This window comes from Nuphar pumila, chromosome 2, assembly GCF_984573655.1.
Source record: "Nuphar pumila chromosome 2, dmNupPumi1.hap1.1, whole genome shotgun sequence".
Lineage (NCBI taxonomy): Eukaryota > Viridiplantae > Streptophyta > Magnoliopsida > Nymphaeales > Nymphaeaceae > Nuphar > Nuphar pumila.
In genome coordinates, this window is record NC_143250.1 from 40,883,597 (window position 1) to 40,904,192 (window position 20,596).

General features: G+C 36.2%; 1 protein-coding gene across 2 annotated transcripts in view; it reads left to right on the forward strand.

Annotated features, from left to right (window-relative positions):
* The window catches only part of LOC149845324 (tRNA/rRNA methyltransferase (SpoU) family protein), a 208,494-nt gene that overhangs the window by 120,791 nt on the left and 67,107 nt on the right, over window positions 1–20,596 (forward strand). For both annotated transcript variants that reach the window (XM_089995694.1, XM_089995695.1), the window contains exons 20-21: window positions 12,754–12,901; window positions 14,039–14,139. In XM_089995694.1, the coding sequence (XP_089851820.1) occupies window positions 12,754–12,901; window positions 14,039–14,139 (249 nt within the window). The remainder of the gene's footprint in view (window positions 1–12,753; window positions 12,902–14,038; window positions 14,140–20,596) is intronic.

Genomic DNA, 20,596 nt, shown 5'->3' on the forward strand with positions numbered 1-20,596 from the left:
AGCCTTTTAAAACGTAAGAAAATGTTTTATTTTCGACCTTTAAATTCAAGCGGAATTCGAGCGAAATTCGGGTTATTTTTTGGTGAAATTCGGAATTTATATTCATGTAATATACCGTTGTATGCGTCTTGGAATGCCAAGTGCAACAATATGTTACTTTTCTGAATTTGAGTTTCAGTTGACCTAAAAATCGTGTTTTTTTTTGAAAAAGGAGTTGTTTGTTGGTTTGGATCCGGATTTGGTTCGGACTGGATCCAATGCTTATGATCCGAATTAATATGGATTTGGACCTTATCCAAGATCCATGTTAATCTGGATTTGATTCATATCATAATCCAATTTCGTTTTGGGTATATGTCCAATTAAAATCTAGCTTCAAATTCAGTTTGAAGCTTTAAATTAAAGTTAGCTAGAGTTAAGAAGACCCCTAAAGTAATTAAACTAACTTTGAAATTTCAAAAATATTTAATTAATTATTAAATAATTAATAATTAATTATTAATTCCAAAATTTTATTGTTAGGGTTGATTAGGACTTCCTAATGGAGTCCTTATACATACCTAAAGAAACCTAAGAGAGATTTGAAAAAGACTTTTGAAAAATTTAGAAACTTTGAAAAAGTCAAAACATGAGAGTTGGAAAAATTTTGGAAAGAGAGAGAGAGTGAATCCTCCAAGGAGGAAACTCTCCTTCTCCAGCCCATCTAGAGAGGGCTGGAGAAGGGGGAGGGCATCACCTCCCTCTTGGCCTATTTAAACATCAAAAGAAAAAAAAAAGAAAAAGAAAGAGAAAGGGAAAAAGGAGGAGAGAGAAGGAGAGGAAAATAGAAGGAGGAAGAAGAAGGAAGAAGGAGGAGGAGCCTTCTTCTCCAGCCATCCAGTCTTTTTTCACCATTATTGTCCTTATTTTCTTTCGATTTACGAAAAGGTACGAGCCTCCTCTTTTAAATCGAGTGAGAAATTGAATGTAGATGGGTTTCCATGCATGATTTTGATGGATATCTATGAGAAAAAGAGTAGATCTATATGATCACTCTAAAATATATGAAAGAGAGATTATGAATCCTCTTCCATAGATTCGTTTTTGGTTTTATTCATCTTTCCAACAAATAAATTTCTGTACATGTTAAACTAGAATTTTTATTTACTGTACAAGTGTTCTTCTAGAGACTATTTTTGATGGATATTGATTTCCTTTAGATGGTCCATGTGATGGACTGATAGATTCACGAAAATATGTGATAAAATATTTCATATGTATGCATCCATCCTTCAAAAAAAAAATTATGATGGTGATTTCGAATGGTTTTGGATGCTCATGCTTGCATAAGGTGTTGCTGCATATGCATGTATTTTTGGTCTTTGAATCAGTGTTTTAAATGCATACCGGAGATACGAATTTGTTCCTGTATGAAAATCCAGGTAAACTATGTATATTCTTACATACGTGAGACATGAAAATTTGGATTACACATGCAGTTTGTAGTGGCAATCATATGTATGCATTCTTGAAAGCTACAAGTGTGTTTTCGCATGTAGGAAATATAGGGTTTATATTTATGTTGTGCTGGCCTGGATGGCAGCCTAGCCGGGTGGGGTTCGGTTGGGTAAAACCCAGCCCGGTGTAATGAAATGGTGGTCTTCCACGAACACCCTTGGAATGATCGAACGAAGTGTCTAAAAGACACTTTAAGCAAAGCCCTTAAAAAGGGTAAAATAGGAACAACACACACATAAATAAATAATTTTATTTATGTAAAAAGAATGCTTGAAAAGCATTACAAAAAGTGAAGTTTACAAGGGGGCTGCACCCCTATTTATACAAGAGCTAATGGGAGAGCTCATAAAGAGCTCTCCCTTCTAGCTGTTGGACTAGTCCAACGGCTAGAAATCTAGCTGTTGGACTAGTTCTAACCGCTAGTATTTGGTTAAGTTCCAAGTGGAACTTAACCAAACTAGATATTATCTAGTTCGATACAAACTAGATAATATTTATTGTACAATAAATTAAAAGAAATAAAAAAAAAATAATAATAATAAATATATAATAATAATAATAATATATTATTATTATATATATCTATATTACATTTTAACACCCCCTCGAACTTACGGTACAATGAGCGAAAGTTTGTCTTAGAGGAAGTGAAATCTGAGAGCCGCAAGAGGTTTGGTGAAGAAATCTGCTAGTTGGTACTTAGATGTAACCTATGTCACACGGACTCGGCTTCAAGGTCGACGCACCCGCGTCGACGTGCACCGACATGGGTGCAGACATGGGTGTGGATCGGATTCGGTTAACCTGACCCTGGGTGCGGTCAACGCACTCAGGGTCATTTTGGTCAATTTTTTGGATTCTTTTTTTAAAAAAAATTCAGGGCTACAAAATTAAAAAAAAAAATCTTGGGTGTGGGGGGGAGGGGGGCGCTGCGCAGTGGACTGTGGACTATGTTGTGCACAGTCACAGACTGTGATGTGTCTTTGCAACTTTTTTTTAAATATATATATATATATATATATATATATATCCAAGTCCCTGTGTTCAAAAATTTTAAAATCACGCCGCACCCGTGTCGCACCCGCACCCGTGTGACATAGGATGTAACATATGGCAGATCAATGGTGTCATGTAGGTACTCTCGAACATAGTGACAATCCATCTCTATGTGTTTGGTGCGTTCATGAAAGGTCTAATTGCTTGCGATGTAGATTGCACTCTTATTGTCACAACACATGCGCGAGGCTTGTGTTGCTTCAGCTAACAGTCTTCAGAGCCAAACAACTTCCATTGTGGTGGTTGCCATGGCTCTATATTCGGCTTCAGTGGATGAAAGAGAGACCTTCTGCTGCTTCTTGCACCTCCACGATATGAGAGATTCACCTAAGAACACACAAAAATCAGTGGTTGAGTGTCTATCATTAGGATCACCTCCCCAGTCAGCATCAGTGTAAGCAATTAAATCTAAAGAAGATGATATAGACAAGAAAAGTCCTCGTGAAAGAGAACTCTTTAAATATCTAATAATGCGTAAGACTGCTCCCATGTGAACGGAGGTGGGAGCATGTTGAAATTGACTAGTTGTGTGGACGATATGTGCAATGTCTGGCCGAGTGATATAAAGGTAAGAAAGAGCTCCAACAAGTTGTCTAAACGGAGCAGGATCTTCAAGTCGTTCTCCATCATCAATTTTCATCTTAACATTAACTACTTCTGGAGTATCTACTTTCTTTTTATCTGAGATGCCAGACCTACAAACAATGTCAAAAGCAAATTTAGTTTGGGAAATCAAATACCCTCTAGGGGAATAAGCAACTTCTATGTCGAGGAAATATCGTAATAGTCCTAGGTCAGACATCTCAAAATGAGTTTTAAGAAGAGTTTTGATATTAGCAACTCACTGTTTGTCACATTTAGTGATGATCATATCATCCACATAAAGAAGAAGGATAATGATACCTACATCAGATTGCTTAATAAACAAGGCAGTGCCAGTCAAACAAGAACGAAAACCAATATTAGGCATAACATGACTAAACCTGTCATACCAGGCTTTTGGTGCATGTTTAAGACCATAAAGCGCTTTCTCAAGACGAAGAATTTTACCCTTAGGAAGAATAATACTAGGAGGAGCTTCCATGTATACTTCTTCAGCAAGGCTCCCATTTAAGAATGCATTTTTAACCTCCATTTTAAATATAGGCCATTTCTTAATAGAGGCTAAGGCAATTAAAGTTCGAACTGTGGTCATTCGAGCCACAAGAGCAAAGGTTTTCTCGTAATCAATGCCATACTCTTGAGCGTAGCCTTTGGCTACAAGACGTGCCTTGTATCTTTCTAGGGTCCCATCACTTTTGGTTTTGACTTTATAGACCCATTGACAACCTATAGGTTTCTTTCCAAGAGGTAGTTCTTGGATGGACCAAGTATTGGCTTTTTCTAAAGCATCTAGCTCTAATTTCATAGCTTCAATCCATTCTGCATGATTTTTGGCTTCAAAATATGAGGAAGGTTCAACATAGGATTGAATTAAAGCAAGAGCTGCCCTATATGAGGGTGAAAAAGATTCATAGGACACAAACTTCCCGGAGGGTCTAGAGATTCTAGAAGTCCTACGAGGAGGAACTTCAGAAAATCTTTCTAACGCGCATGGAGGGTGTTGCTCTCCAATTTTTCGTCTTGAATACTGAAGACTAACATCCCTACTAGTTTGATCAAAGCTAGTAGGGCATTGTTCATTGTCAAAACTACATTCAAAATCCTCTTCATCGGATTTGGAAGTTAAGTCAATTAAAAAGGAATATTCAGTAATATCCTTGTGTTTTTCACTTTCGAAAAAATTCTCCTTTTCAAGAAAGGTCACATTCCTTAACACATAATTTATTATTTTGAACATCGTAACATATGTACCCTTTTTGGTTTTCGGCATATCCTAAAAAGGCACATGGGATTGCACAAGGGGAGAATTTGTCGTTTTTGTTTGTAAATACAAAACATTTGCAACCAAATACTCTTAGGCTGAAGTAGTCTGGAGCTAAGGTATAAAGGTTTTCAACCGGTGATATGTTTTCTAAAGAAGAAGATGGCATTCGGTTTATGTGATAAGTAGCAGTTAAAGTTGCTTCTGCCCAAAACCCTTTTGGCACTTGGCTTGCTATTAGCAAAGTCCGAGTGGTCTCCATAATGTGACGTTGTTTGCGTTCTGCAAGACCATTCTGTTGCGGGGTGTTTGGGCAAGATCGTTGATGAATAATGCCATATGAAATAAGATAGTTTTTAAACTCTCTAGACATAAATTCTCCCCCTGAATCAGTGCGAAAAATGGAGACATTAATTTGAAATTTGTTTGTAACCATTTTATGAAATATTTGAAAGTGAGTAAAAACTTCAGATTTATGTTTAAGAAAATAAATCCAAGTATGTCTAGTAAAATCATCTATAAAGATGACATAATATGCAAAACCACCTTTAGAAATTACTGGTGCGGGTCCCCAAACATCCGAATGTATTAACTCAAGTGGTTTTGAAGAGACAAAAGTTCTACTAGAGAAAGGTAATCTTTTCATTTTTCCAAGAATGCAGTCTTTACAAGCAAAATTTTCAGATTTACAAAACTTTTCTAAATTTGAAAAAAATTGGATTTTAGACATATGAGGATGGCCAAGTCTTTTGTGTCATAGGTCTGTTTCCAATTTCTGAACATTTAAGCAAAAACCATTCTTGGGTAGCTCCAAAAAATCAATGTAATATAGTCCTCCTTCTCTAGGGCCTTCCCCAATCAGCTTCCCTGACTGACGATCCTGTATCCAACAACCATCAGAAGAGAAGGATATATTACATCCATAATCAGAAATTTGAGAAACAAATAATAGATTCAAATTAAGTTTTGGGATATATCTAACTTCTGAAACACAAAAAGTTTTGTGTTTTTCAAAACACCCAATTCTCTTTATTTCAGGAGATGTTCCATCTGCTGTAAAGACCTTTGAAATACTTGAGTTATTTTTAAGACATTTGGATAAGCATTTATAATGTGGGGTCATATGAAATGAGGCGCCAGAATCTAAAAGCCAAAGAAAGTTACCTGGGCCGAAAACAGATGCAACTGCCGCTCCAGTTGAGGCTTCAGCGGAAGAAGAGACCCCTTGAAGAAGAGGCTGAAGATCTCCATAAGTTGAGCCATAGAAACAGGTGCATCTTGATCTTTTGATTCTTCAACTGATGCGACCTTCTTTTCATCTATTTTCTTTAAATTTGGATATTGAGGCCTATAATGCCTCGATTCATGATAGTGATGACAAATCACCTTTCTTTTATCAAACTCGTCATTTTGCCTCCCAAAATAAGGTGGCATGTACGTGCGAGTGTGATTCCCAGGCCTAGATACAGCTAGGACGGAATCATCATCAGTTTTAGAGAAACCTTTGCGGAGACGATTTTCCGCCATTGTTAGTTCTTCAATAGTTTCAACAATAGAGGGAATCTTTCCCCGGTGAAGGAGGGCCGATTTGGTGGTTTCAAATTCCGGCCTTAACCCAATTATAAATTGGTAAAAGTGTTCAGCATGAAGTTGCTTTTGGTGAAGCTGAATGCTTTCAGCACAATGCCGCTTTGGTTCTAAGAGAGAAAGTTCCTCCTAAAGTTCCGACAACCCATTGTAATATTCACAAATCGTTTTATCATCTTGAGTCATTATTCAAACCTTTTCTTAGAGGTTGCACACATGTGCAATATCTTTAAAGGAATACATATTTTTAGGGTATTCCCATGCCTTATCGACATGATCAAATTTGACAAGGCTTGAACATTTTTTAATGTCAATGCTATTGATAAGCCATGACATTATTTTTGCATGAGCCATTCTCCACTCTTTCCATTTTTTCTCATAAGAGACTAGGGCTTTGATTTTCTCTCCTTCCGATAGAGGAACCTCTTTATCTCCCTCTTTTTTGGTAAGAGATAGTTTAGGTTCCGAATCGGAACCATCCACAATCCCCCATAAACTTTTTCCCCATATATGCTGCTTCATGATAGAAGCCCATGTTACATAATTTGTATTACTTACATTCATGGGAATGACGGTGACTTTATTATTGTCATCCATCGATTACAAGGGGAGCGAAAGAATAGGGATAAAAGAGAAGAACAATAAAAGAATGGAAAAGGAAAGGGATACAAGATGTGAGAGTTCTTCAAATGAAATGATAAAACACTTCCCTTCAAGCGGCGAAACACTTTTGCAAAGGGCACGGAAATCGAGGTAGCTTTTCTCCAAGATCTAATATTCCCGTAGCTCTGATACCATGTAATGAAATGGTGGTCTTCCACGAACGCCCTTGGAATGATCGAACGAAGTGTCTAAAAGACACTTTAAGCAAAACCCTTAAAAAGGGTAAAATAGGAACAACACACATAAATAAATAATTTTATTTATGTAAAAAGGATGTTTGAAAAGCATTATAAGAAGTGAAGTTTACAAGGGGGTTGCACCCCTATTTATACAAGAGCTAATGGGAGTGGGAGAGCTCATAAAGAGCTCTCCCTTCTAGCTGTTGGACTAGTCCAACGGCTAGAAATCTAGCTGTTCCAACAACTAGTATTTGGTTAAGTTCCAAGTGGAACTTAACCAAACTAGATATTATCTAGTTCGATACAAACTAGATAATATTTATTGTACAATAAATTAAAAGAAAATAAAAAATAAAAAATAAAAAATAAAAAATAAAAATATATAATAATAATAATATATAATAATAATATATTATTATTATATATATCTATATTACATTTTAACACCTGGCCAGGCCCAGCCAGTTGGCTGGGCAAGGGGCAGGTCTGGCAACACTCGGTAAGTGCTGATAGACTATGCCAGGCCCAGCCGATTGGCTGGGCATGTGGTCTTTCAAAAAAAAAAACTTTTTTTCTTGGGGTAGCAGTTGGATCCAACCTGGATCCAAAACAATATTTTTTTTTGAAAAAAAAAACAGAGTCTTACATTGACACTACCGATTTTGATCCTTTTCTAGCTGGTGTTTTACCAATCGGTGATCGCTCGAACGCCCTTGGAATGATCGAACGAAGTGTGTAAAAGACACTTTAAGCAAAGCCCTTAAAAAGGGTAAAATAGGAACAACACACATAAATAAATAATTTTATTTATGTAAAAAGGATGTTTGAAAAGCATTACAAGATGTGAAGTTTACAAGGGGGTTGCACCCCTATTTATACAAGAGCTCATAAAGAGCTCTCCCTTCTAGCTGTTGGACTAGTCCAACGGCTAGAAATCTAGCTGTTCCAACAACTAGTATTTGGTTAAGTTCCAAGTGGAACTTAACCAAACTAGATATTATCTAGTTCGATACGAACTAGATAATATTTATTGTACAATAAATTAAAAGAAAATAAAAAATAAAAATATATAATAATAATATATAATAATAATATATTATTATTATTATATATATCTATATTACATTTTAACACCTGGCCAGGCCCAGCCAGTTGGCTGGGCAAGGGGCAGGTCTGGCAACACTCGGTAAGTGCTGATAGACTATGCCAGGCCCAGCCGATTGGCTGGGCATGTGGTCTTTCAAAAAAAAAAACTTTTTTTCTTGGGGTAGCAGTCGGATCCAACCTGGATCCAAAACAATATTTTTTTTTTTTGAAAAAAAAAACAGTCTTACAGTGACACTACCGATTTTGATCCTTTTCTAGCTGGTGTTTTACCAATCGGTGATCGCTCGAACGCCCTTGGAATGATCAAACGAATGTCTAAAAGACACTTTAAGCAAAGCCCTTAAAAAGGGTAAAATAGGAACAAGACACATAAATAAATAATTTTATTTATGTAAAAAGGATGTTTGAAAAGCATTACAAGAAGTGAAGTTTACAAGGGGGTTGCACCCCTATTTATACAAGAGCTAATGGGAGAGCTCATAAAGAGCTCTCCCTTCTAGCTGTTGGACTAGTCCAACAACTAGAAATCTAGCTGTTCCAACAACTAGTATTTGGTTAAGTTCCAAGTGGAACTTAACCAAACTAGATATTATCTAGTTCGATACGAACTAGATAATATTTATTGTACAATAAATTAAAAGAAAATAAAAAATAAAAAATAAAAAATAAAAATATATAATGATAATATATAATAATTATAATATATTATTATTATATATATCTATATTACATTTTAACACCTGGCCAGGCCCAGCCAGTTGGCTGGGCAAGTGGCAGGTCTGGCAACACTCGGTAAGTGCTGATAGACTATGCCATGCCCAGCCGATTGGCTGGGCATGTGGTCTTTCAAAAAAAAAACTTTTTTTCTTGGGGTAGCAGTCGGATCCAACCTGGATCCAAAACAATATTTTTTTTTTTGAAAAAAAAAACAGAGTCTTACAGTGACACTACCGATTTTGATCCTTTTCTAGCTGGTGTTTTACCAATCGGTGATCGCTCGAACGCCCTTGGAATGATCAAACGAATGTCTAAAAGACACTTTAAGCAAAGCCCTTAAAAAGGGTAAAATAGGAACAAGACACATAAATAAATAATTTTATTTATGTAAAAAGGATGTTTGAAAAGCATTACAAGAAGTGAAGTTTACAAGGGGATTGCACCCCTATTTATACAAGAGCTAATGGGAGAGCTCATAAAGAGCTCTCCCTTCTAGCTGTTGGACTGGTCCAACAGCTAGAAATCTAGCTGTTCCAACAACTAGTATTTGGTTAAGTTCCAAGTGGAACTTAACCAAACTAGATATTATCTAGTTCGATACGAACTAGATAATATTTATTGTACAATAAATTAAAAGAAAATAAAAAATCAAAAATAAAAAATAAAAATATATAATAATAATATATTATTATTATATATATCTATATTACATTTTAACACCTGGCTAGGCCCAGCCAGTTGGCTGGGCAAGGGGCAGGTCTGGCAACACTCGGTAAGTGCTGACAGACTATGCCAGGCCCAGCCGATTGGCTGGGCATGTGGTCTTTCAAAAAAAAAACTTTTTTTCTTGGGGTAGCAGTCGGATCCAACCTGGATCCAAAACAATATTTTTTTTTTGAAAAAAAAGACAGTCTTACAGTGACACTACCTATTTTGATCCTTTTCTAGCTGGTGTTTTACCAATCGGTGATCGCTCGAACGCCCTTGGAATGATCGAACGAAGTGTCTAAAAGACACTTTAAGCAAAGCCCTTAAAAAGGGTAAAATAGGAACAACACACATAAATAAATAATTTTATTTATGTAAAAAGGATGTTTGAAAAGCATTACAAGAAGTGAAGTTTACAAGGGGATTGCACCCCTATTTATACAAGAGCTAATGGGAGAGCTCATAAAGAGCTCTCCCTTCTAGCTGTTGGACTAGTCCAATGGCTAGAAATCTAGCTGTTCCAACAACTAGTATTTGGTTAAGTTCCAAGTGGAACTTAACCAAACTAGATATTATCTAGTTCGATACGAACTAGATAATATTTATTGTATAATAAATTAAAAGAAAATAAAAAATAAAAAATAAAAATATATAATAATAATAATATATTATTATTATATATATCTATATTACATATTAACACCTGGCCTGGCCCAGCCAGTTGGCTGGGCAAGGGGCAGGTCTGGCAACCCTCGGTAAGTGCTGACAGACTATGCCAGGCCCAGCCGATTGGCTGGGCATGTGGTCTTTCAAAAAAAAAACTTTTTTTCTTGGGGTAGCAGTCGGATCCAACCTGGATCCAAAACAATAATTTTTTTTTTGAAAAAAAAACAGTCTTACAGTGACACTACCGATTTTGATCCTTTTCTAGTTGGTGTTTTACCAATCGGTGATCGCTCGCAAGTACGGTTAGATGTGTCTCCATTCTCCCTCTTAGCTTTTCCACCATAAAAATTTTTTAGGGCGACTTTTTTCTTGTAATTTTTTGAGTTCGGTGATTTACCCACGATTCTAATGGTTCTCTTCTTATGCAATTTTCTTGTTTGTTTTCATAGATTTTTAGTTGTTTTTTTCTCGTTATTATGATTTTCCAATTGATTTTGAAGCAATTAGGAGGGTTTAGGCTTCTTCTCCTTGCCTCCTATTTTGCGAAGTCCTCTCCTATGTCTTACAACACCGACAACTTGGCCAATGGTTCCTCCTCGCCTCCTCCTCTGTGAAGTCCTCTGGTGGTCCGACCAAAGGGCAAGGGTTCCTCCTCTTCAGTGACCACACATCTCCTTTGCGAAGGCCTCTCCTACATCATTGGCATTCCAGCCAAGCCCTGAAGGGTTCCTCCTCGTTGACCAAAGATTAGAGTTCGGCTCATTATGATCTAATGAGCTGAACCGGGCCAAGCTCGGTACCCGACACGAGTCGGGTTCAAGCACTACATTTCTGGGACGAGCCAAGGTCGAACATGGCATGCTCGGATCGAGCTCGGCTTGTGTGCATCCCTACCAATATGAAAGCTCATTCAAGTTTCTTTCTAGTTCCAAGTGATCCCCGTTCTCTTTTAATGTGATGCATTCTTTTGGTCGTATACCACTTGGGTACGGGTGCAGGTACACAGCGTACGACACAACAATTCCAAAAAATGTGGGTACGGGGATACAATTATATATATATATGTATGTATATATATATATATATTAAATATCACAAATTCAAAATAAACTGAATATAATATATTATATATCTAAAATATATAATATGATATAGGACACACAAAATGGCATGTTCGGTAGCCGTACCCGACACGTGCCGACACGGGTACGACATCTAAAGTGGTGTGTTCTGTTTACATAGTTCTGGTCCAATGCCACACATGTACAATTGTAGATACAAAGATACAACTTTTTTATGGAATTTTCTGTTATGAGTAGTATTTCAAGTAGTGTTGTAAGTATCGTACCGTATTGTATGATACAGTATGATACATATCGTTACTTTTGGGTTTTGTGTTACGATACACTCATATCGCGATACGAGTGTATCGTACTCGTATCGGGTGTATTGTACAATACACAATTGTACCCTTCCGTATCGTACAATACACCTTCGATGCACTTAAAAAAGGTTGAAAGTTACTTTTTTCATTTTGGGTTTTAAATACCTTTTGAGGGCTGACTTCTCCAGATGTCTAAAGGCCATTAAAACTGCATTTGCACAATTTTTTTCAACCAAAAAAGTTGGTTAATATAAAAAAAGTCACTCAAGAAAATGGGTTAAGGTAAAAAATCTTTGTTATGAGTATTCAATTGGATCCCCGAAAATTAAAGATTTATATCAAGGTAGAAATCAGGCTCCACACTCCATTGAAGATGGCATAAGATGATCTGTCATGGCAATGGGGCACTCAAGTAATGAGTGAAAACTGATTGAAAATCGAGTGCAACTATTGCCATAATGTTTTTGTTTATGTAATATGAAAGTACAAGTCTTGTGGCATATTCTTAATTGCAAGATATTTAATATTTTGGATTGTTCTTGTGAGATGATGTTTGATGATGTCTTATGTAGTTCACAGAGACATAAATGCTTCATATGTGGTTGTGTGGTTGTATTTTGTGGATTTGATCATTGTTTCATGTGATATGATTTTTTTTGAAATTTTTAAGATTTTTTATTAAAAATTTACGTTATTTTACGATATGATATGATACAGCCTTAATTTGGGCCCGACTGATACGGGTAACGATATGATACAACCTTGATTTCAACTACAGATGAAAAATGAACCTTAATGCTTTTTGGCACTTGATTTAGCTAGCAAAGTGGGCTCAAATGATCCAATCCACAAGCAGCCGGTTTTAGCATATGGAGCTGTGCATGAACAAGAGGTGCTCCCCTTGGTTCGGCTCATACAGTGTGTGTAGTAGTAATAGTAGTAGTAGTAGTAGTAGTAGTTGTTGTTGTTGTTTGGTTTCCATATGCACTTGCAAGAAAGAGTTTTGTGGATTCCATTTCCATCTTGAATACGTTACAAAGGTTGAAAAAATAAATGTTTATTTTACATGAGCCAACTTGGGCTCTGCTTATCTGGCTTGTGATGAGCTTGTGCTTGGCTCATATCTTGCTGATTCTGAATTTTAACAAGCTGAAATCAAAGAGTTGGGCCCTGGCTCAATTGGCTTGTGTATCAGCCCTAGTTTTAGGCAATGTGGTACTTGAGTAATTGCGGAATGTCCTGTGACATATTTTGGCCTTTTTCTAATACCATATTTTTCCATGTGCACATTACATGTGTTTCTAATAACTGGCTTCCTTTTGCAGTTTGTGGAGAGAATTCTCGGTGAAGGTGCAAAAAGTCCCCGAACCATCCGTCTTGCTGCTTTGCACTTAACAGGATTGTGGCTTTCTTTTCCTAGAACAATTGTGTATTACATGAAAGAGTTGAAACTTCTGACATTTTATGGTTCTGGTATTAGTTCCTGCCTCTTTCTTCTTCTCCTTGTTCTTCCTCCTCATGATAAATGCATTATGGTTTTCTTGTTCAGGGGGTTCATTTTGAACCTCTAAGACCTGTTTAAGTGTCGATATTGGACAGTGTATTGTCATAGCCCATGAGTTCTGATGGATTTCATAGGTTAAAGACGTAACAGAGACAGTGATGTTTTTGCTCTTTTCTTTTTGAAATCTCCTTAGAGCTCTCAAGTGATGGGATTAGACTGCCCATCCTTGTTTCAACAAATGGTTTAAAGGCAAGCATGCAATGCTGTTGTTGCCTCTATTTTTTGCCAACCTGGAAATGCTTCCACATGCATGTTCCGGCAAACACTTGGATCAAGGTTTGAAGTTGGTTTTGAGTCCGGATCTGGGTATGATTTGGATCTAAAGGTATAGTTACAGGCTTGGTTATGAGTTATGGCAGCAAACCTTGTGGTATTGCATCTTCTGGAAACAGGTAATTTGAATTATTTTTTAAGTGAAAAAGCAAACAGGCTTGGGTTAGACCCAATTCCAATCTGGATCCAACCATATTTGCTTACCCAATTTCAACTAAGATTTGTTCTGAAGTTGATCCAGATTCAGATATATGCCATCTATATCTGTTAATATGAGTCCAATATGGTTCAGTCCAAGTTCAGAGCTTCGACCATTTTTATCCATTAATATAACATGCTGACATTGTGTCAGTTGGCACTGCAAGGATAATCTTAGATTTCCAGTGAATATCTTAGTTCAATGATTTGTGACTTTCTAATGCTAAAATTTGTGTTTTTGTTTTTTATTTGCTGAATTGCCAAAATTGGTGCATCTAGTACAAGAATTGCCATGATATTTTGGTAGATGTTTAGTTTAAAAACTTGTCGAGGCATTAAATACATACCGCAAATGGTTAAAATTTGCTTTTATGAGATTATTGTTTTGGCCTCTTTTACATAGTCTTGTTAAGGGCAATTTCATGATAAACAACTTGAAAATATCTGTTGTGCTGCCATGTAGCTATTTAGTGCCATTTAAATGAGCATAATCGTGCAAGTTTAGGAGCGAGTATTCCCATATCCTGTCTTGTTCCTTACACTGTTAGTAAGACATGTTTTTTCCTGAATCTCAGTGGCATTTGATGAGGACTTTGAAGCCAGTATCACTGAAAATGATGATGCAAGAAGGGAATATTTGTTGCTAGCTCGAAGTCCTGATCCTGAACTGATGGAAGTATGATTGGACTTTTTGGTTATTGAATATCATTACTGTTGTTAATGGTTCTTCTATTATGTATTCATTTTTCCTTTCAGTGTGTGTTTGTAGGTAGGGAAGTATGGCTGGCCATATCAAAATATGGTATCTAGTCTTAAGATTTTTTGCTTATGGAGCTAAGTTTCTTAAAATTCGAGATTTATAGTTATTTAATATTCTAGATTAGCCAATCTATGTCTCGTAATTGCAATCAAGGGTTTGGGAAACTTCCCAAAATTGCCTCCTCCAGTTAAGGAAAATAAAAATTAAGCCATCAGTTCTTGAATATATCTTTTTGTGCTTTCTTAGGTTTTGATTGATTTTTCTTGTTGTAGGATTCATGTAACTAGGAACTCGCTTGAACTTGCATTTATTTGGAGCTTGAGAATGGGCTGGTTGCTTATTTGTACATGGATTCTTTTAGACTATATATGGTATATCATGTGTATTTCTTTAGCTACATATGTTGTTTCATTGGGAATTTGGTCCTTTTAATGCTTATTTTTTATAAGTGGCTTCTGTAACCTTTCCGTTACTGTATTTGCACATGAACAGGCTGAAGATCAACCAATTCACCCCCTTTCCATTCATAAGAGTGATGGTCCCTTTTTACACAACTTTGTTTGCAATACACATTATCATATTGTCATCTTATTTAGTGGTTTGTGCCTGCATTAACATCAATATTCCCCTGTTCCATGGAATCTTTGCTAGTGTTTTTTTTATACTGTTTCTTTGTAGGATATCTGGTTTTTGCCTGGTCAGGTCGTGCCCTTTCCAATGAGGGGTTTTACTAGAACTGAAGCAGGTTAGATCTTAGATATTGTGCATAGACCTGTATTGTTTCTAGTGGAAGCCTTCTTCAAAAAGATGAAAGATTATATTCCCCCTCCTTTTCTCTCAAATCCAAAAAAAGGAAGACCAGAATGGAGCTTGCCATATGTGCGGAGGATGTGGCATGATGGTGTGTGACCAACTCTGGGGTCATTTGGCAGAACAGAGAGTGAGTATGATGTCTCAAGGATAAAAAACACCACTTGAAAACCTGGTGGATCTAGAAAATGCTAGCTGGATGATGTTTTGAAAGGACCTGCCCCAACAGGAAGGTTCTCCAAAGATGATGTGCTGGAGTATTGTCGCATGCGAATGACCATCACCTTAGAAAAAAGAATTTTATATAGAAAATTGCATATCACGGTATATCAGAAATCCTAGGAGGCCCCACAAAAGGACAACCCAAAGAACAATATTGGTAGAATGATTGAGTCAAAACCAAACACAATATACTCTTCCTGCAGTTTCTTCCTTTGTATCCACTATACCATTTTACCTTGCTCATTTCGCTTTGTGAGCTCTTGCTCTCTTTCATTGCTCGTTTAACTAAAAGCATGTGCTTTCTTGGTTTACTCTATAGGTTGTTCCTTTAGGGTGCCATGATCAATAAGCAAGAAATAATACGAGAAGTGGAAATGAGAAGTGAGACATTCTAAAATTTATAGGAAGCAAGAACTGAGGAATCAATTTAAGGCAAAATAGGAATAAACAAAGGAAGTGATAAAGGAACCAAATTGAAAACAAAATAAGAATCGAACTGGAAGCAAATAAAAGCCTATGTCACATGGACACTCTATTTTGTCCTCTGTATCGTGTCCCCTTATATTCTAGTCATATTGGAAACTTTATAAAAATGGTTGTATCCCCGTATCCATGTCCATGTGTCATAAAAACTAAAATAAAAATGACATATTCTTAAATTTCATGTCTTTTTAGTTTAAAAATTAAAACTTTATCAAAATGCAAAAATGATGGTTACCAATTTAAAGCACATGGAAAACACGAAAAGAAGTGCGAGAAAAGCATATAGGAAACACGTAAGGAAGTATGGATGAAGCGTGTGGGTACCATAGGAGAAGCGTGAGAGAATCAAGATTCCCATCAAGTTTTAGAAGTAGGGATGGTAGTGGACCGGGGCGGATGCGGGGGATGAGGTCTCCACCCTCGCTCCGTCTCAAAATTTTGTCCTCCATCCCTGCCTTCATCCGCACACGGGTTTTGATTTTAACCTCCATCCCTGGTTTAAAACTCGTTAATCCCTCGGGTTCTAAAAAAAAATTAATTTGGATCCAACCCTGATCCAGGTTGGATCCTGTTAAAAAAAAAAAAATATATATATATATATATATATATATATATATATATATATATATATATATATGTAAACCAAAATACCCATCAGGGGTATTTCGTTTTGTTCATTGTAATAGGTATCATCCCAACCAAGGTTGCCAAACTAGGAAGCGGAAGCAGGAAACGATACGGGAAGCGGAAGCGAGAAGCGAGGCATTTTAAAATTTATAGGAAGCGGGAAGCGAACTATCAATTTAAAAGCGAAATATTAAAAAAAATGAAGCAATATGGTAATTGAATAGGAATCGAACAAGAAACAAATAAAAACTAAAATAAAATTGTTCATTCTTATATTTCATGATTTTTCAATAAAAGAGTTATTTTTTTGTTAAAATCTAACAATGATGGTTACTAATTTAAAGAAAGTACATGAAAAGTGAGTGAAAGCGTGAAAGAAAATACATGAAAAACATGAAAAGAAACATGAAAAAAGTATATAGGAAGCATAGACCATGTGTGTGGGAAGCATAGAAGAAGCGTGGGGGAATCGAGATTTCCATGAAGTTTTCGAAGCGAGGAGTATCACGCTTCCGAAACGAGTTTCCGGGAAGCGAGCTTCCCACCTACCTAAGAAGCTTTCGGTAACTCTGATCCCAACCTTTTATTTTAGTCCTTTTTATTTTCTTTTATTTTTTGTACTTTTTTCTTCTTTTTCAGATTTGATGGGACAACTCCAACTCGTTGTTGAAGCTGCCCCCAACGGTCACAAATGTGACTGTTGGGAGCAGCCCAACAACCACTTGGAGCTGCCCCCTTTGTGTCTCCTTGTATTATAAATAGGCCTTCAAGGCCTTTGTATACTTCACTCTTCTAAAAGCTCTCCTATGCAATAACAAAGATATTTTTGACCCTTGTGAGGGTGGTGCGGTTTATTCAATCAAGTGTTTTACTGGATTGAAGTGTGTTCTTGCATGTCTATAAGCGATGTATTTTGGATTTAGTCCATTTCATTACATAGTTTCAGAGCTTTGGTGCTCTTGAAGTATTATTCAAATAGTATCAAGAGAAGGATCGTGATAGCATCAAGAGGAGTATCGTGAGCTTGGTAAAACAACTAATCATGGATCGTTGCATCGGGAAGCGCACCATCTCTCAAACAAATCTTGTATTGCCTTTTTATCTCTCTCTTTACTCACATACATACTCTCTCTCTCTCCTTTCTCCTTATTGTAAAGAAATGGAGAATGAAAGGGAAGTAATCGTCTCTATTCCTATACGACTCAATGACATAAACTATGTGATGTGGGCATCTATAGTGAAGTACAAAATATGGGAAAAGGGTCTATGGGGTTTGGTTAATGGTACTGAAAAAGCGCCTAAACTCATTCTTACCAAAATTGAGAATGGAAAAGAAGTTGCTCTTCAAGGAAAAAAATGTCTAAAGCCGTTTTCGATTATGAAAAGAAATGGAAAGAATGAAGGATGGGACATTCCAGGATAATTGGATGGCTCATCAATAATATGGACATCCACGAGTGCTCTAGCTTAGCGAAATTTGATTTCGCTAGTGATGCATGGATATATCTTAAAGACATGTATAGTCTTAAAGATATTGCTCACATATGCAATGTTCAAAACAAAGTAAGGACTATGACTTAAGGAGAGATGAGCATTAGGGAATATTACAATGCACTCTCTCTTTTGGGATGAATTGGCTCTTCTTGAGCCAAAATGACATTGCCCTCAAGATATAGAACTCCGTGAAACCAAATTAAAACGAAGCATTTCTACCAATTCATTAATGGGCTTAAACCCGAATTTGAATGAACCAAGTCGGCTCTCCTTCCTAGAGGAGGTGTACCAATCATAGTTGAAACTCTTGAGGAGTTAACTATGAAAGAAAATAGACTGAAGAAATCATTCGCCTCAAAAGAGGAATCCGTGCTTGCTATGTCAAAGCCCAATATTCATACTAGGAGTTATAAACCTCATCACTTTGTGAAAAATGAGAATGGAAGAAACTCCAATAACTATGAAAGAAGCAACAAAAGAGGTGATCATGAATACAAAAAGGGTGGCAAAATCATATGCTATCATTGTTATGAACCGGGACACATCAAGCCTTTTTTTCACAAAAGAAAGAAAGAAGATCATAAAAATGATAAAAGAGTTGCTTCGGTTGAAAGGAATGATGTAGACGACTCCAAATGTATCGACTCGCTATCTTTGGCTCAACTAATGGAGGCACTACAACTAATATTCAAAACTCAAGCTTCTTCTTTCTCGGGAACGGCCGTATCCACAAGTGGTGACCATAGTAAGACTTCTTAGATCTTTGATTCCGATGCATCTTTTCATATGACTCCAAATGAGTTCATATTTATCCGAATGACATACTAACCCAAATAATTCTTATGTTTTAACCGCCGACGGAACATCTTTAAAAATCAAAAGTTTTGAGGTTTTTAAAAAACAACTAATCTTTCATATACCAAATAGTACTAAAATTAAATTTAAATCTTTTATCTGTTTCTCAAATTACTGATCATGGATGCAAAGTATTGTTTTCATCTAATGATTGTTTAATACAGGATCTCCAGTTCGGGAAGCCGATTGGGCGAGACCATAGAAGAGGAGATCTCTATGTAATGGACAATCTTGAGTTATCAAAACATACTTTTTGTAATTTTGTGGAAAAGAAAGATAAAATTGGCACAAAAGACTAGGACATCCTAATGTGTCCAAATTACATTTGTTTCCATTTCTTACAAGTTATAAAGAAAGAGATTTTGTTTGTTAAGATTGCATTTTTGGTAAAATGAAGTCTTTACCCTTTGGGCCAAGACATTTTATATCTAAAAATTCATTTGAGTTAGTGCATTCGAATGTGTGGGGACCGACTCCAGTTGTATCCAAAGGAGGTGTATCTTATTACATTGTGTTTGTGGATAACTATAGTAGACACTCTTGGATATTTTTTCTTAAACAAAAATTGGAAGTATTTGATTGTTTTAAAAAATTTTATTCCTATATAAAGATTGAATTTAAAATCAATATTCAAAATTTTAGAACTGATTACGGGGGAAAATTTGTGTCAAAAGAGTTCGAAATTTACCTTGGTCTACATGGGATTATTCATCAAAAATCTTGTTCATACACTCTTCAACAAAATGTACTAGTCGAAAGGAAGCATAGACATATTATTGAAACCACTAGAACACTTCTTGTGTCCAAAAATGTTTCAAAAGGTTTTTGGGCCAAAGCCGCCCTTACAGTAGTCTATTTAATAAATAGAATGCCTTTAAAAAATATTGAAAATATCTCTCCTATTGAAAAATTATTTAAGACATCTACCGATTATAAAAGGTTAACAATCTTTGGATGTAAATGTTTTGTCCTTACCAATAATAATTACACACTTTTCACAAAAGCAATCCCTTCTGTTTTTTTAGGTTATGCCGAAAATCAAAAGGAATATAAATGTTATGACATTGAAATAAACAAATTATATGTTTCACAAAATGTTACTTTTTTTTAAAATGAAATTGGTTTTAACAAAGAAAAAATCTAAGAGTTGTGATTATTCTTTTCTTTTTTACCTTGTCAATGAATATGAAAGGTGTGAAAACATTATGATGTGCATGAGAATGAAAATTAAGACACTCATAATGCAAATGGGAATGTAAATGAGGGTCTTAATAATGTAGACATATCTCATAGTAACATAAAAACCTATACTCGACGTACCGAAGACCATCCACTATGTGCTTTAGAAAGATAATCCCAAAATCAAGATGTAGATTCTTCTAGTATTAGAAAATCCTTAAGAATTTCAAAAGCTTCTAGTATATTTCTATCCCATGATTCCTTTGAACCGAGGTATAGATCATGCCTACGTGAAAAACTCTATAGAGAAAAAATATGTGTAAAAGAGCACAATATGCTTGATGTAGAAAGTGTGCACAAAGACACAAGAACACTCACAAGTGCACAAAGACACAGATACACATGCACAAAGGCATAAAAAATATCTTTTATTATTGAATCAACACAAAAGAGCTTTTAGAAAAAGCTTAAATGATACAAGAGGGGTGAACCCCTATATATAACAAAGGGAGCCCATGGAGGGGCACCCAATATGATCGTTGGAGCCCCTCCAACGGTCATAATGTAAAACCCAGAAAAAAATTTATTTCGGACCCGGGTCGGATCCGGATCTGAGCCCCGTATAGAGGAGGGCTATCGGTAGGCCATAAGGGCCTACCGAACGGCGCCCGCCCCCTTTGCTGCTTAAATGGAGCAAGGGGGA